The sequence below is a fragment of the Sardina pilchardus genome, chromosome 5 (assembly GCF_963854185.1).
Source record: "Sardina pilchardus chromosome 5, fSarPil1.1, whole genome shotgun sequence".
Lineage (NCBI taxonomy): Eukaryota > Metazoa > Chordata > Actinopteri > Clupeiformes > Clupeidae > Sardina > Sardina pilchardus.
The window spans coordinates 21,715,687-21,732,080 of NC_084998.1; the positions used below are offsets into that span (position 1 = coordinate 21,715,687).

The 16,394-nt window shown below is 45.8% G+C and overlaps 1 protein-coding gene across 1 annotated transcript in view; it reads left to right on the plus strand.

The window, feature by feature from the left end:
* Window positions 1–463: 463 nt before the first annotated feature.
* Window positions 464–16,394, plus strand: part of efnb3a (ephrin-B3a) — a 34,013-nt gene continuing 18,082 nt past the window's right edge. The window contains exons 1-2 of the mRNA XM_062536911.1: window positions 464–934; window positions 1,391–1,546. Coding sequence (XP_062392895.1) covers window positions 1,398–1,546 — 149 coding nt within the window. The 5' untranslated portion in view covers window positions 464–934; window positions 1,391–1,397. The remainder of the gene's footprint in view (window positions 935–1,390; window positions 1,547–16,394) is intronic.

A 16,394-nucleotide genomic window follows, 5' to 3' on the forward strand; every position in this document is an offset into this window, starting at 1 on the left:
GTATTCAAATTAATTCGTAATATAATCATAATCTTATGTTACAGACACTATTTGTCGGCCTACTCTTTTTTTGCTGTAAAAAGGCTGCTCGTAGCATTTAGGGCCGCTCATATTTCGCAGTGATAATTATCTCTGTCCGACAAAATGACGAGTTGCATTGCATTAGTAACTGCAGAACTCAAATTTCAACAACCTCATACGAAATGAAGTCACAGACTCTACCTTTAAGTTAAGCAGCATTTTTACATTAACTTCGGATAGCCTTCTCCCGATCCAGAGTATAACAAACCGGATCCTCCATAGGCTGTTTCTTAGGTCACAAACTGTAGCCTGCTGCTGCTGCACACACTCACGCACGTCCCTCCTCCCCCGCCTCTAACTAGCGTCCCCACACTGTCAGTGAGTCAAGTGCGGAATTTAGACGGGAGGAAAGGGAGTACGGGAATGAGCACGCGAAGCCGAATGGTCAAGTTTTACACAGCGAATTGATGGCTCTCCGTCGCGTCGTCATCGTATAGCCTATCCAGTATTTTAAAAGGACAAATCGCACCTGTTTGCACAGACCGTGCACCACACACATTTTCTTCCTGTGACACCAATTCGCTCAAGTTTGCCTCGGCGGGGGGGTAGCCTACAGCGGGATTTTCATCTTCAAACCTTGCGACATTCGAACGCAATAAATGGATGTTAATTTCCCTATTGACGATTTGGACAGGCTTACTGGATGACCTCTGGTCTGTAGTCGTCATTCTCGCTTTGTGGAGCTGATTGGACTACCGCGTCTCCAGTTGATAAAGATAACGGTGGTCGCGTACCACACTGAGGGACGCCTAACCTAAGGAGTGAAGGAAAGTAGCCTACGGCACAACTTGGACCATATAAAGTCGTTTGGCTCGCTCAGAAGTTATAACGGGGTAATTCATGTTGATCAACGGTAAGTCCGTTTTAATTATTAAATAAATAAATAAAACAGAGAATGCTCCAACAATTGGGTAGGCATAGTGAGCAAATCCAAGTGAACATGAGTTTAAAAACCTGAGTAAAATTATGTTTTAGGCTATATGTAGCCTACCCATGTTGGTGAATTAGAAGACGAAGGCTGTAACATTTTAAATACCTATGCGTAATCGTTGGTGTGTAGCCCAAGTCTTGACCTGAACCGTTGTAAAGCTGTATGGGGAAGGCCTATATCACATATAATGTAAAGGTTTATATGTATCATTATTAGTTAGTATGTTATATCGAATTCTTTAGTTCCTCTTTTTAGCGCTTTCCCTGTTATGGTTGCCGAGGTCAAGCCATCGCGCTTCAGGGGAATTAGTCAACTTCGCTCTTGATCTCCCAGCAAGCCTTTGTCTACAACGGCTCCCCCTGCCCGCTTGTTTCACAGGAGTGCGATGGGAGCAGCGACACGGGGAGTAGGAATGGCCATGGCGCTTTGGGACGGTGCCAATGGATTGGGATTCCTGGTGATTTTTCTTGTGGATTTCCTTGGAACTGCGGCGAGTAACCTGGAACCTATATACTGGAATTCTCTGAACAAAAGGTAGGCTTATCTTTAAAGCATTTTGAAACAAAAATAACCACGGAAGCTTTTGAGAATCAATAGCTGATATAATGTGACAGAAAGCTACTAAGTGTGCTTGAACTCATTGCTTACTCCACTTTCACTCTGTCAATGTTACAGTTGTGTCAATTCTCACTGGTGGGTGCATCATATGTAGCCTATAGGCCTAATGGTTTAAAGTTCTGATCAAACTGGCTGTTTGTAGAACTGTATGGCAACATACAGTTCTCAGTTGTTAATGTGTTACAGTGGCAAGCTTCTTTTTGTGTGTGTGGGGGGGGGGGGGGTATGGGACTGAGGAACTGTATGCCTTCGTTGACAGTTCATAATGTAGAGCTCAATACTTCGTTATCACTTGAGGATACCCTCTGCATTGTGGGCTGTCAACAGTTTGCCAGCATCTCTGGAAGTAAAGGAAGAGCCCCGCAGGCCATATCAGCGTGGGAACAGTATTGCTGTGGTGGTCAGACGTTGGTGGTTTGTGTGTGTGTGTGGTGTTGGGGGGGGTCTGTATATGTCTGGTGTGTGTGTGTGTATGTGTCTGTGTGTGTGTGTGTGTGTGTATGTGTCTGTGTGTATGTGTCTGTGTGTGGTGTTTGTCACGGATGGCCGCTCCTCTCATTAAGGGTCGCGTGCATGTCGGCCAGGGATAAGACCTTTCTGGCACTGACCCCTGGAGGGTCTGGAATCCCTCGTCGCACGAGAACAGAGCTCCAAATCCGCCATGGGTCACCCCCCTCCCCTCTGCCTTCTCTGAGATGGTCCGGTCCTGCTCCGAGGCACCAGGCAACTGGACCTGAGTGGGACCAGGAAGGGACCGGAAAGGTTGCGTGGAACCAAGACGGACTCCCACAGGCAGGGACAGAGGAGGAGTAGGCCTACTTTGTTAGCACGGGAGGGAGAGTTAAAAAAAAAAAACGAATGTGGTACAATGGCCATCGTTCTGCGACACACACTCCCCAAAGAGGCTGAAATGGATGGCGAAGTACAGGGGGGAAAAAATAAAGGAGAGCGAAAAAAGCCAGAGTGCTCTGTGTGTCAACGTGAAAAAAAAGGACAGAAAACAATCGAATAATCAATCCTCCTCTGGCAAACAGGACAGACGAACAAGATAAGCAGCGTCCAGAAGATTACAGACTAAAAGCAACTGCGGGGGCCTGGTGCATGGCCATTGGCTGACTGGCTTCCTAAGATGTAGGCTAGACATACTTTATGGGTCCCCGTGAAGGACAAATAGAGCCACATGAGAAAGGAAAGAGACAAAGTGACTGCCAGGAAATGAGAGATGATATTAAGAGACAGTAAGGGAGGGAGAAAGACAGATGGATGCAGATAAGAAATCATACGAGGAGGACAAAGGAGAGAGAGGGTGATGGCGACGCGAGAGACGGAGGGGCAGGGGATGGGCGAGGGGGGCGCTAAGAGAGATTTCGAGATGCCAGAGACGAGACCAAGAGTGAAAAGATCAGCGATTGAGACGCAGCCATAAAAAATCGAAACAGACAGGAGAAGCTCTGGGCATCTTATCCATATGAAATGAATGATCCTCTGATATCCAAAAGGTCACTGTTGCTTCGCAGTCCATCAGGCAGAGGCTCTGACCACAGATATCCAAAGACCACCACACACACACATACACACATACACACACACCAAGTGTGTGCATACAGATATGAAAGACTGTGAATGTAAGCAACAATTATTTAGCAAATTAAACTTTGTGTTTGAGCGCCTCTGACACGCATTCTCAAGTGTCGTGCATAATTCGTTGTTGTGAAAACTAGTACAGTGCACTGGCCAGACTACTCAGAGTGCTTTGGATTAGATGACGACAATGCCGAACAAGGACAAGGCCTTTTTTAGTTTATGTGGACGTGCATACTGGAGATGGATCTCCTCACCCAGTCGACTGGAAGTTCTGGAGAGGCGCATTCATGTATGGCTTTGTCTGCGTTTAATGCGCGGTTGTCTCCGTGTTTGTGTGCACGCGCGCATCCGTCGAGCGCCGCTGTTGACGTATAGGGTTATCGGGTTCGGGGGCAGGGAGGCGTACGGGCGTCCGGAGTCGCGCTGGTTTGCGCTGGGTAAATGACTAAACGTTTCTGAGTGCAGGCTGTCTCTCTGCATCGCTCCGGGGAAAGTTGTTGTACAACTCTCCGCCTCAAATGTGCATTAAAAATTAATCCTTCACAGCCTGTTCAATATTTAATGAATCAGCTGCTAATTGGCTAAAGATAAAAGCCTGGTTAACTGGGTTAAGCGTTTCAAATTAAAACATTTTAAGGACTGGAAGAAGGCAGAATAAAAAAAACAGATATGTCGTGGATGGCGAGCTTAGGCGGGCATTAAGAAGACGAGGGTGTTTGTGGGTCAAATCCTTCTGTCCTTGCAGATGTGGCGCTTGGCAGACAACAGTGTCGTTGCTTGTCCATAATCTGCTTTTCAGTTTCTGCGGAAAAAACCTGAGACGGAATTTATGTGCTTTGCGAGGTTGTGTGTTTGTTTATGAGTGGATTTGAGTGTGTGCTTCAGAGAAAGGGAGAGTGAGTGAGGGAGAGAGAGAAAGAGAGGAGATACTCAGCAAAACCTTTGTTTACTCATCCAGCTTTGGCCTACAGTATAAACATTTTGCTCCTCCAAACAGTAATTCCCAGTCTGAGCTCGTATTTTTCACTTGATTGCGTGTGGGTGTGTGTCGTGGGACTCAGGTGTATGAGTTCCAATATTGCCTCTGTGCCTTCACAGTGTGTGTGTGTGTGTGTGTGTGTGTGTGTGTGTGTGTGTGTGTGTGTGTGTGTGTGTGTGTGTGTGTGTGTGTGTGTGTGTGTGTGTGTGTGTGTGTGTGACTCAGCAGCTGAGAGAGTGAGAGAGGGAGGGAAGAATCTCTGGAAGATTCAGATTCCAGGAGTAATCCAGCGGGCGAATCCCCTGCGCTGCCAGCTCACAGATGGGTACTAATAATCAAGAGTGAATCTGTGCCAAGGCATCAGAAACAATGCCAACATGGCCCCCTGAATGTTCTAACCCCCGTGTCTGGATCGGCGGGTTGGTGTCAGGGTCCAAATGTGCGCTGCTACTATGAACAGAGCAGAAAATATCAAATTAGTTTTAAAATGGGGAGGAAGGGTTTGTCAGAGTTCTTCATAGCGGCGAGTGATGGCTATAGGAAAAGGGGATGAAATGGGTCGTACCACTTGACCCTGGCGTTCGTGTCGGGGGGGATTATCTCTTAATACAGCGTCCACCCCTCATTTGGAGTGCACTACCATAAGTCAGGCAACAAAGCTGTCTGTGAGGGAGGGTATTCTTCTCTCTCTCTCTCTCCCTTTCTCTTTCGCTCTGTTTATCTGTCACCAAAAAGATAAATAGAAAACAGAAAAGGGGCGCTCAATTTTTCAGTGTCTTGATTGTTTCATTGTTATCTCTTGCTCACTGAAACGAGTGATATCAACAACAATGGACATGAAAAACATAGCGGGAGAGTTCGGAGACCCTGGAGAGCAGTGCTATCACGGAGGCATTTTGCTCCTATTGAAGAGATGTATAAATGAATATAAAATAGAACCTTGGTCCTGTGGTCTTCTTTAACCACTTCAGAGACAGATGGAGGGGAAGAGAGGATGAATGAAATAAAGAGAGAGAGAGAGAGAGAGAGAGAGTGCATAGCCAGAGGGAGAGAGGAGAAAGAAACATAGAACAACATATAATTTAGAGATTACAAGAAATATACTTGTTGTATTCGGTTACTCCAAATGCATGCAAGCACTTGCTCGCATGAAATTTGCCATGAGGACTATCTCTGTTTTTGTCCATTTCCATGTCATGCTTAATACCCTAAACACTATGAAATCATCTCCCCCGCGTTCGTTCTCAGATTCAATTTTCTCTTTCAAAGGTGGTTCTCTGGCATGCCATCAAAGCCCTGGCATAACTTGATAGCTGTGTTGTTGAGCGCGGTGTAATTACAGTCTTAAGATTATACTTATGACGGTTTTCAGGTGGGGGTTGGGGTGCGTGCGTAGTTGTACTCTTTGCGGCCCACAAAAGCCCAGAAAGAGAGAGAATGAGAGAGCGAAAGAGAGAGAAAGAGGGAGAGGGGCTGTAAAACCCAGGAGAACAGAATAGTTATCATTAATCGGAGAAGCTGTACCTTCCTGTCTATACCATTGGCTTCCTTTCAGTTCCTGGGATGTGTATTCTGTATTATTTACCTATATTTCAATCCCTGTGTACATAGATTAAATAAGCAGTAATGCGTTTTCATCTGTAACTAGGGCGCTAACTAGCTAAAAACAAACAGATGCCTTGTAAACACCAAAACACCGTTGGCACTGATAAAACTTGCTAATTAATGTATTTTGCAAATCTCAATGTTGTGTTGTAAAGGCCGTCGTTAGAGTTTCATGGGATTTTTGACCTGAATCACAAAACTAATTAATGAATAGCTTAGATAGCTACAAGGAATGGCAGGTGTGTTTTCCTGTCGTTCACCTGACCACATACCATCAAAATAAATTCTTCACAAAAACACTAGAAATACGCCGCCTATGCTTAATTTAATGCCTTAATTTGCTTCTATCATGCTATTCCCTGTTCTATACCGTTCAGAGTTCAGAGTGACTATATCCTAGCAAAACCACCAACTCCCAATAAAATGCATACACATGTGAGCTTATGCCACAGCAAGACATATACAGTAGCCTATGTCTGAAATGGATCATCATTTGGATTGGATACTGGCAAAAGTATGCGTAGCGCTAGTAAGGTAGATTGTGTGGTGTTGTAACAAACTTCTAGAATCATCACGCAAATCCAGCAGCATTTGATGGTATATTTTTAATAGTAGTTGGGCTGTTATTTTATCCCAAAGATGGTCAAATAGCAAGCTACTATTTTCCCTGCACATTGTTAAAAAAAAAAAGCAAATAACTGTTTTGCAAGACGCTGAAGATGAATATCAAGGGTGTAATTTTGCCAGCTACCGGTACTAAAACGGCTGCCCGCCAGCCTCTGTGTTTCTCTTTGTCGTTTTTTTCCCCCCGTTAATGGACTCAGTGGACTCTCTCGCCTGCTCTCTCCGTTTCTCCGTCTCTGTCTCCCTTCTTCTCTCTTTCTTTCACTCTTTCTCCTTTTCTTCCCTACTGCTGTGTTTCTTTGATAAAGGTTAAGTGGCATGAGAAATGGTTGCTCCATACGCTAAGATAAGGGGCGTAGGTAATTGGTAAACATCAAATGTCAAATTACGTACAATAACAATGTCCAATGGAAAAAGGAAAGCACACAAAAAAACAAGCTGATGGGGAAGGACATGTAGTTATTTTAACAAACTGCTGGAAACGCATCCCATCAGCATTTGGCGTAAAACCTCATTATCTCTCTGTCTCAGGTCTGTGCGCATTCTTTCTCTGTTTAGATGACTATTTCCTCTCCCCCTCTTGAGTCGCTTATCTAAATTCTTGGTCCAACTCTTTCTCTGTCAGTCAGTCTATTCCGTCTCGTTCTCTCTCCTCCTCTTGCTCTCTCTCTCTCTGTCTGTCTGTCTGTGTCATGTGCTTTTCTCTCTCCTCCATCTTCCTCTCTGTCTCAAACACACACACACACAGACACACACAGTGCACGACGTCTCCAGCGTTTTATTCAGAAACTTTCAAAGGGGATGTGAATCCCAGAATTCCCCAGTGCAGGCCAGTGTGTAAGAGAGAGAGAGAGAGAGGGAGTCGGAAGAGAGCGAGGAGTGGAACGAGGAGGAGTAGCTGGAATAGGATAGACCACAGGGGAATAGAGAGGTATATTTCCAGTTCCTCCCTCCCTCCCTGTTTCTGTTTCTCTCTCTTTCTCTCACACACACTCTACCTCTCTTTCTCTGGCCTTCACTCCCTCTCTCTCCGCGTCTCTCTATCGAGTACTTTATCCTCAAAAACAAAGGCAACGGTATTTATAGCCCCCCTCCCTTTCATTTTTAATCATCTCTGTGATTTGGGCTTGATGAGTCTTTTCATGTGTGTGTTTTTTGAGGGCCGAGGGGGGTGGGGATGTGTGTGTGTGTGTGTGTGTGTGTGTGTGTGGGTGGGGGGCTCTCTCCCCGCCGGCCCCCCTGTGGCCCTGTACCTGAGGATCCTCAATTAACATGAAGGGCGGAAGGACACCCACGGGCTCTCGACGAGCCCGCCCATAAGAGACCCTCACCGGGGGGGGGGGGGGGAGCCGACACACGGCGCTTAGCCGGCGCCGGGTCTGTGCTCGAGCGCCGTTTTTAGTTTACCGACGCAAGTGTGTCAGGAGGGGGACCGAGCGATGAGTCATACGCCCAGGAATGTGCCGGTTATCAGCGCGCCCCCCCCCCCCCCCCCTCCCCCAAACTCATTAAATAACGCCGATAACAAGCCGAAACGACACTCAGACAGCACTTAGGATAAAGGAGCGCCCGCACTCGACGCGTCTCCCAGCGGGGCCCGACGGGACCTTTAGGGGTCCCTCCTGACCCTCCGCACGCCGAGGGCCCCGCCGGAGAGCGGCCGTCGAGAGAAAACAAACACTCGCCGTTAAAAGAAAGAGAAAAAAAAATCGGGGATGGCAATTAGAGGAATTAAGAAACAGACAGATGGGGATATCGCTTACTCCCCCCCCCCCCACTCTCCCCCCACCACTACCAACAGCCCTCTCTCCCGGTTCACTGTGACACTGAGCTGAGCTTCAGCATTTGTTCACAGCGCACGTTTACGTGTCTAATTAAAAAAGGGAGAGGAGCACAGAAGTGTCTTCGACGACCACCCATGCCGAACACCGAGAAGGGCCTTCCTTGGGATTTGAATATGCAAATGCTGACTGGTAGCTGAGCATGGATTTGCTAAAAAGAGGGACTGCCGACACACTCGCTTTCTCTCTCTCTCGCTCTCTCCCTCCTGTTTTGACAAGGCCAACATTATCCAAAGCTGGGTGTTTTGTGTATGTGTGTCTGTGTGTGTGTGTGTGTGTAGGTGACAACCTCAGCAACGTGACTGACAGTAAAGCTGGATTTCAGTCACCATAGATTTGGAGACTGAAATCACCACTTGCTTGAAACAGTTTTAAGTACAAAAGTGGCTCCTTTGAAGAGACAGTGCGTCTATGGTTCATCTAGGGTCTGACTTGTACTCTAATGCAGTTTGTAGGCCTATATCATACATCCAAGATCTAGTGTGAACTGCATCCTACCTTCCATACCAGCAAGCACACTACTGTATGCTTGTAAAATGGTTCGGTCCGTGCAGAAATCCACTACGGATAAATTTCTTCCTGACAGGGAGTCTTTTAAATGTTATGTCCTGTATACTCTCTGTAAATGTACTGTTGTGAACTTCAGGTTTTAAACCCTTTTTTATGTACTTAACTTCGGAACATGTCATAAATGTTTAGAGTTACCATTTCTTACCAAGGACTTTCCCTTTGTGCAATTTACATATTTTCCAGGTCAAGCCCATGTGGTAATCATCCATCTTAAAACGGTATTTAATGTGTTCACTACAGTGGTATTTACCGCATGACCCTGTGCCTCTGCCAACGTTTACTTAATGTTCATACTAATGCAGTGAGGCGGAAGCATCGGCAAACGTATGATAAAAACAGCAGTTTCCTCAGTCTGTGACTGTGTACTTTTCGAAAAGTATTTACCGTTAAGAATTTATTGTTTTTTTTATTATTATTGGATTATGCGGATAATTTTCTCGTGTAAAGATCCGTAATATTGCGAACTAAGTTTAACCGAGTTTCATATTCTCAGTTTAATTTTCTTAGTCACTTGAGTCAATAACTGAGCCCTTGACCTGAACCTTATACTGTACCTTATCACTATCTTACCAACGCGGCCATATTATTTCCTAATTGCAGAGGATTTGCAAGTGTTTTCATTATGACTATGTTTAATGCACTGTGGAGTTGGGGTTTACTTTTGGGCTATTGGCTTTCAAGTGGTACATTATAGCTCACCTCAAGGTCATCTCAAGTTCAGAATGACTGTCTGGATTAGGAGGGCCCCCACCTACACACACACACACACACTTTGAAACCTGTACCTGTTTTCTCAGCTTGTGTAATATTTTTCCTTTGTCGTCAGGTTGACATGCATTGCTGATACGGGCTTATTCCCTCCGCCGCTGTTCCCCTGTGAGTTTTTTAATTAAGTAGGCATCCAGGCTCTGTAGCGGTAGGTTTGACACTCATAAATTCAAACCCAACCACCAGGAGACCCATACCTGACAAGGATGAGTGTGGAGCCAGCGGTAGCTTAAAGGTAGCAAATGCAATCTCGTCCGACAGGGTTTTATTATTGCTATCCGTGTACTATGGGTTTAGCGGGATGTTATAACTTGACTTGGAACATAAAAGGAAATGCAAAGGTAGATATAGAGTCTCAGAATATCATAATAATGAATATTATTTCATAATGGTTTCAGGAAATGTAGTCTAATCTCCTCAAGTCAAGGTAATTTTTGTATAGCCAATTTACAGTAAAATACTTTCAAAGCTCCTTCAGTAGTAAAAGTAGAAATGTGTGTAAAAAGAAAAATAGCAGAAGTGCACACCATGAAATAGTGCAAAAAAAGCATGAAATATCATAAAAAAGAAACCATTACTATGATCATTTAAAAACTTCCACGCCATCTCTCTCAGTATATCCCCATTCAAAACTCTGTCCTCTTCCTCCCAGTCTGAGAGAGATGTCACAGCACTGGCCTATTACTGATGGCATCTGCGGAACATGTTATTTAAATGGATGCGGGCTAAAGCATGACCTGTGAGACTCGTGTAGCACTTCCGTAATGTGATTGCCACGGTGCTCTGCCGAACCAAAGCATGGTGAAAGTTATCTGTGGCTCAGGTCGCGTTAGGTTAACCAGAAAGGGTTCGTAGACCAAGTCTCCGGGCCATTGGTCTCGTTGAATCCCCCTTCTATCTTGCGTCCAAATCCGACAGTGTTTGGCTTGTAGTTTCCACACAAAGCGTAATTTGTTGACGCTCCACTTCTGTCAGTTCGGTCGCCATTATTTGTGTTTGAGGGAATCGATGAATAGGAGTGTGTTGTCAAGAGTTCACATCCCATTTTTTTTTTTTTTTTTCCTCTCGCGGGCTCTCTTTTGTGAAAGGGCTTCCGGAGTGCAGGCCGATCTCTCTCTAATCAGTCATGTGAATTGCACGCATTTCGATCACAGCGCCCGGCCTTTCCAACTTTCTTCTGTGCTCCTCACAATGGTGCTCCAGTCTGTGATCTTTGTTAACACAGCGGGGGCAATTTCAGGGCTAAATTCAGCATGTGTAAAACAGACATACTATAATTGTGGTGCCATTTTTGATCTAACTATCTGACAGTGCAAACAAATGCGCACAGAGCATCACAAATCACTGCCAAAAATAACATGCATCTGTACTTACAGTAATTTCACAGCATTTCTTAATATCACAAAAATCAACCAGGAATAATTGTTTTCATACAATGTATCAGATCAAATTATATTGGCATTTTTCTGTAATTCTTTAAGTCTGTAATGCGCCACGCAGTAAGCAGTAGGATCCTGTAATGGGGATGGTGTTTTTGTTAAAGCCCTTTCATACAGTGCCTCAGCCTGGATTGCCAGCCATCTGTTCCACAGTGATCTGGAATATCGCTACAGTCCTCATTAAGGGGCCATACTCACAATATCTCTTTGTGTCACTCTTATCATCGACAAAATCCGCGCCGACTAAAACCGGTCTCGAAAACATCCCAGTGATCTAAACAGCGTTAGCTTCAGTGTGAAGTTCAAAGGGTGCAAGCGCACAAACTACGTAAGTGCATTTTCTCAGTTCCGAGGGGAGCGGGCCACTGTAACATGTGACGGACTCACCCATTCAGTGAGCCGTCTGTCATAACAGACTAGAAAAGCAAGCAGTATTCTAGAATTCTTCAAGTCCATGTGAAAGGGGGAAAAAAAGTGGAAGCGGTAGAAGAATAAGAAGCATTTTAAGTAAAAGTGTCCATGAGGAACTTTTGTGCACTAGAAGGTTGTCCTTTGTTGTCCTCATTTGATTCAGCTTCACAAGCTGTAGATACAGTCATCAAGTGCGACCACAGTGCACAAACATCTGTGGATTTGTTAAGTGTTTTTTAAGTTGTTTTCTTCATAGTCGCTTTTCGATACTAACCCTGGGAGCTGTGATGCAAATCTCAGGGTTATACAGACCGGCGCTGGTTCCCGAACCCGAGTTAGACATTTTTGTGCGTGCCGCGACTGCTGTCGCCTCTTCAATCCTGGTTCATTTCACTTCCACACAGGATATAAACAGCTATAGTTTCGCGTAAGTCCACATTATATTGTATATAATTATGGCACCCCAATGAAATAAGATTCACAATTAACAATAGCGCACAAATAAAAGGCCTACAGTGTGTTGCCTTTAAATGTATTAACTTGCCCAACACAGAGCCCCTCCTGCCCTATACTTACCAACGCAAACATACACACCCCACCCCAGCATGGAGGCTCAGTGTTTTGGGCATAACATGTCATGCTCTCTTCATTATGTCTGAACTAGATGAAAGCCTTCAGGCAGCAAGGGCCGTGACCTGCAGCTCTGCCTTTATTAAATCTGGGGAAGAGACCATAAATAAGTAGAGTCAGATCCGCACCGCGATTATAAACATCATCTCAATAGACCGCTCTCTCTCTCTTTGTATGTATAGTGCATTCCTTCCGTTTAGTTGTCAGATCCCAGCAGGCATAGCATCCTGACTGACTACAACTTGTGTCTCACTCAATTTTGCCATGACCTCCTCAATTTGTTGTGGTTGTGTTGAAGCTCTGATTTTGTTTGCGGACCTCGATGATAGCATGATTTATGCGGTTCATGCAAAGCCAGGCTGTTCACAGTATTTATGATGATGTCCTTGTCCTTGTCAATCTCAGAGTAATCTTAATGAAAAATGTACTTGGCATAATAATAAACTAGTAGGATGTAATTTAGAAAATTGCACAATAATTTGTATTTGCAATTTGCGAAGGACTTGAAGACTCCCCTGTTTGCCGTCAGCGATTGGATTGAACCGTATTCTCGTTGGGTTAGCGTACATTGCTGCACCGCGGCGGCGCAACGCTACTTACGGAATCGCTAATAAAAGTGTTCCGTGGAGCGCAACAGAGGTCTTCCATAACCAGCCTGTTGGAATAACTTGACTGTTTTGCCTTGCCAGTACCAATTTGTTCAGGAGGCACTCGGTTTGATCAAGACTGCCAGAAAATCTGGAGGAAAATCCCTAGTTGAACTCTCCATTTCCCCGGCTTCTGAAAAAGACCGAAGAATGTGTCATTCCATTTCACTTTTGATAAAAGCATCTGACGAGTGACTAAATATAATGGAAAACCCATTATTTATGTTTTTTTTTAAATGAAGGCCTATGGGCCCCCTCCGGACCTCCCGTGGTCTGGACGGGCTTGAGTGGTTTCTGCGGCTGCGGGCTTGAACGGTCCGCGGGCTCCGGTGCGGCTGCTGCGGCTCTAGAGACCCGGTCCAGGCCCGCCCGCCCGCGTCACACCTCGGAGGGGATTACCAGGGGCAAACGTGGGAAACCAACGTGAAGGCTTTGTGGAGAAGCATAGGAAATATGCGCCCCACACACACACACACACACATTTACAGAAACGCACACGCACAATATACACACACACCTACACGCATATACGCACACACTTACAGAAAAGCACACGCACAATATACACACACACACCTACACGCATATACACACACATTTACAGATACACCTACACACAGTATACACACACACATACCTATACGCTTATTCACACACATTAACAGAAACACATACGCACTGTATACACACACACACACAGCTATACGCATATACAGTGCACACACATTTACAGAAACACATAGGCACACACACGCGCACATTCCCTCGCACAAATACACGTGTATACGCATACACGCGCGCATACCTTTTTTCGAGAAAGTCCCAGAGGGTGGGACAGTACTTTAGCACAAATAGCGCGGCGTTGCATTACTCATAGAACTCGTCTGGCGAGTCGCGCAGCCCAAAGGGCCTGTCTAGTTGGACTCCCTTTTAATGGATAGCCACAGACAGCGCTGCGGGGACTGCATCTGGGGACGCATGCATAGCACTGCTGTAGTCCCCAGCCCCTGTGTGTGTGTGTGTGTGTGTGTGTGGGCCAAAGGCATTGGTACGCACGGCCATAACACCCCACCTACAGGTTTACCAGACATCACCTGATCACTCAATCTTACACTACGGCGAGCAGTAGTCCAACCCCCAACCATTCTCTTCCATTTTAGCTTTTTTTTGCTGCAATGTTTTGTTGTTGTTGTCGTTGTCATTGTTGTTGCTGTGTTTGTTTGTGCATTTTCCCACCTCGCACATCCATGCATGGCTTTAGACTAAACGTATGTGCATGATGATTCACACGTATGCATAATACATCCATGATGATATGTGACACGTCTCCATAAATGAACCATGTGAACTATACATTACATGCTCCAGTCAGTAGAGGGGGGCGAAGGGGGGAATAAAACATTAAAAACAATGAAGTCGCACTGTAGTTTCACCGGAGCGTAAACGCGCAGATGACACCTTTATGTCTCTAAATGTGGCTTGCGCAGAGCTCTGGCTCTCTTTAGGTGTGTGACTCAACACTAGCTGCAGTAAACGTGTCTGTGTGTGTGTGTGTGCGCGCGTGTGTGCGTGTGTGTGCGTGTTGCTTGCGTGTGTGTGCGCGCCTGTGGCTGTGTGTGCGTGTGTGTGTGTGTGCGCGTGTGTGTGTGCGCGCCTGTGGCTGTGTGTGTGTGTGTGTGTGGCAAGCTGAGGTGTTTTTAAGAGGTGTACTACGGCGAGGCTCCACAGCGTGCTGTGGCCTGGCAGGGAGTCTGCAGAGAGTCTGGATTAAACATGGAGGTGGAGCAGGGAGAGCAGAGAGCAAGCTACCTGTAGAGGCTTTCACACACTCTCACACACACACACACACACACACACACACACACACACACTCATACTCAGGTGATGATTCTTGAGATTCAGGCACACACATTTGTACTCGTGTAGTGATCCTCAGAGTGATGCTGGTTTAACATGGAGTCAGGGGTATGAGAAGATAACAGGTACCTGTGGACAGTCTCTCTCTCTCTTTCTCTCTCTTTCACACACACACACACACACACACACACACACTCTCTCTCTCTCTCTCTCTCACACACACACACACACACACACGTGTCGATCTTCAGGGCGTCTGGGCCCTGGTGCAGGCTGAGTGAGTTGTCATGTCAGAGATCTCCGAGCTGCTGCTTCAGGGTGGAAGGAGAGGCAGATAGAGCAGGTACCTGTAAAGATTCTCTTAGACACACACACTTACTCACACACACACACACACACACACACACACACACAGTGGAGGAAAGGGGATGGATGTCGAGGGGGTAGATGTGGGAGTCAGGATGTGTGTGTGTGTGTGTGTGTCAGCGTGTGTGCATGCATTTGCTGTAGAGGATCACTTTAAGCAGGTCGGATTCAGCTGTTTTATTCAGATCTCGCGTGAGTGTTTGTTATGTGTGAATGAGTCAGGTACTGTCACGGCACACATGTTTACATTTAAGTGTGACAGTTACAGCGTGTTTCTTTTCACAGTGCGCTAGTGTTTTAGTGTTGTGTGCATGTTGGTGTGGGTGTGTGTCAGGTGTTCAGCTTGTCATGTGATATTTCCTCTGTACTCTAGTCATGCGATAGGAAGCAGGATTTCAATTACCTCACATTTCTAGTGAGAAGTATAACTTGACATCTAATTCTTTTCTCTCATTCATCTCTCTCTCTCTCTCTCTCACTCTCTCGTTGACACTGTCTGTATGTCTCTGTCTCTCTCTTTCATAATCTCTCTTTCTCCTGTCTGTCTACTGACTGTTCTTCTGTCTGTATTTGTAAGCCTCTCTCCTTCTCTCAAGTTCCATCTCTCATTCTGTCTGTTCATCTGTCTGTCTGTCATTCTGTCTGTTCATCTGTCTGTCTGTCATTCTGTCTGTTCTGTCTGTCTGTCTGCCTGTCATTCGGTCTGTCTGTGTGTCTCTCTAACCTTTTCTCCCTCCATGTTTCTCTGCTCTGTTCCTGGTGCTGTTTTCTGCCCATTTAATGGTGTCTTGACGTGTGGACATGCTCCTCAGCGTTGGGTTAATTCCCCTCCCGCCTGCGTGCGCCCACTGAGGCGAAATGCCACACCGTTCTCTGGGTGTTAAAAAAAAAAAAAATCCTCACTGGAGGGCACGGCGAACACTCCGGCTGCTCTCTTTATCTCTGTTAAGGGTAATTTCCTCGCTGGATCAGTCGCCCCCCCTCCCTTCCTACCCCCCCACCCCTCCCAGTAAATGGTCCCACGGTTAGGTAGAGGCTGAACGAGTCGGAAATGTCAGCCTGTACATTTCTGTTAAGCACACCGAATTGAATGGAGTCGAAAATGCCACACAGTGCCGTTCGAAGGACAAGTGTACCTCTCGATGTCCATTGCGGGAACATAGCATAAGTTCACGCTGGCCAGGCTTTTGTGTTGTATGGACTGTCTGCTGCCGTCTTGCAATGTGAGTTTCTCTACATTCAGAGCTGAATAAACTCAACTGAACTTAAGTGAAGTCGACTGAACTGCGACCTTCCGTTCAATTGAATGCAGCTGTTTTGGGGAAAAGTGGCATTTGGTGAGTCATTTGGTGGCCGAGTGTGGCATGTTTTTATCTCTTTTATTATTTTGATTTACTGAATCATTATTGATATTTTTTTCTGTTTTAATTGTGCTCTTGTGAG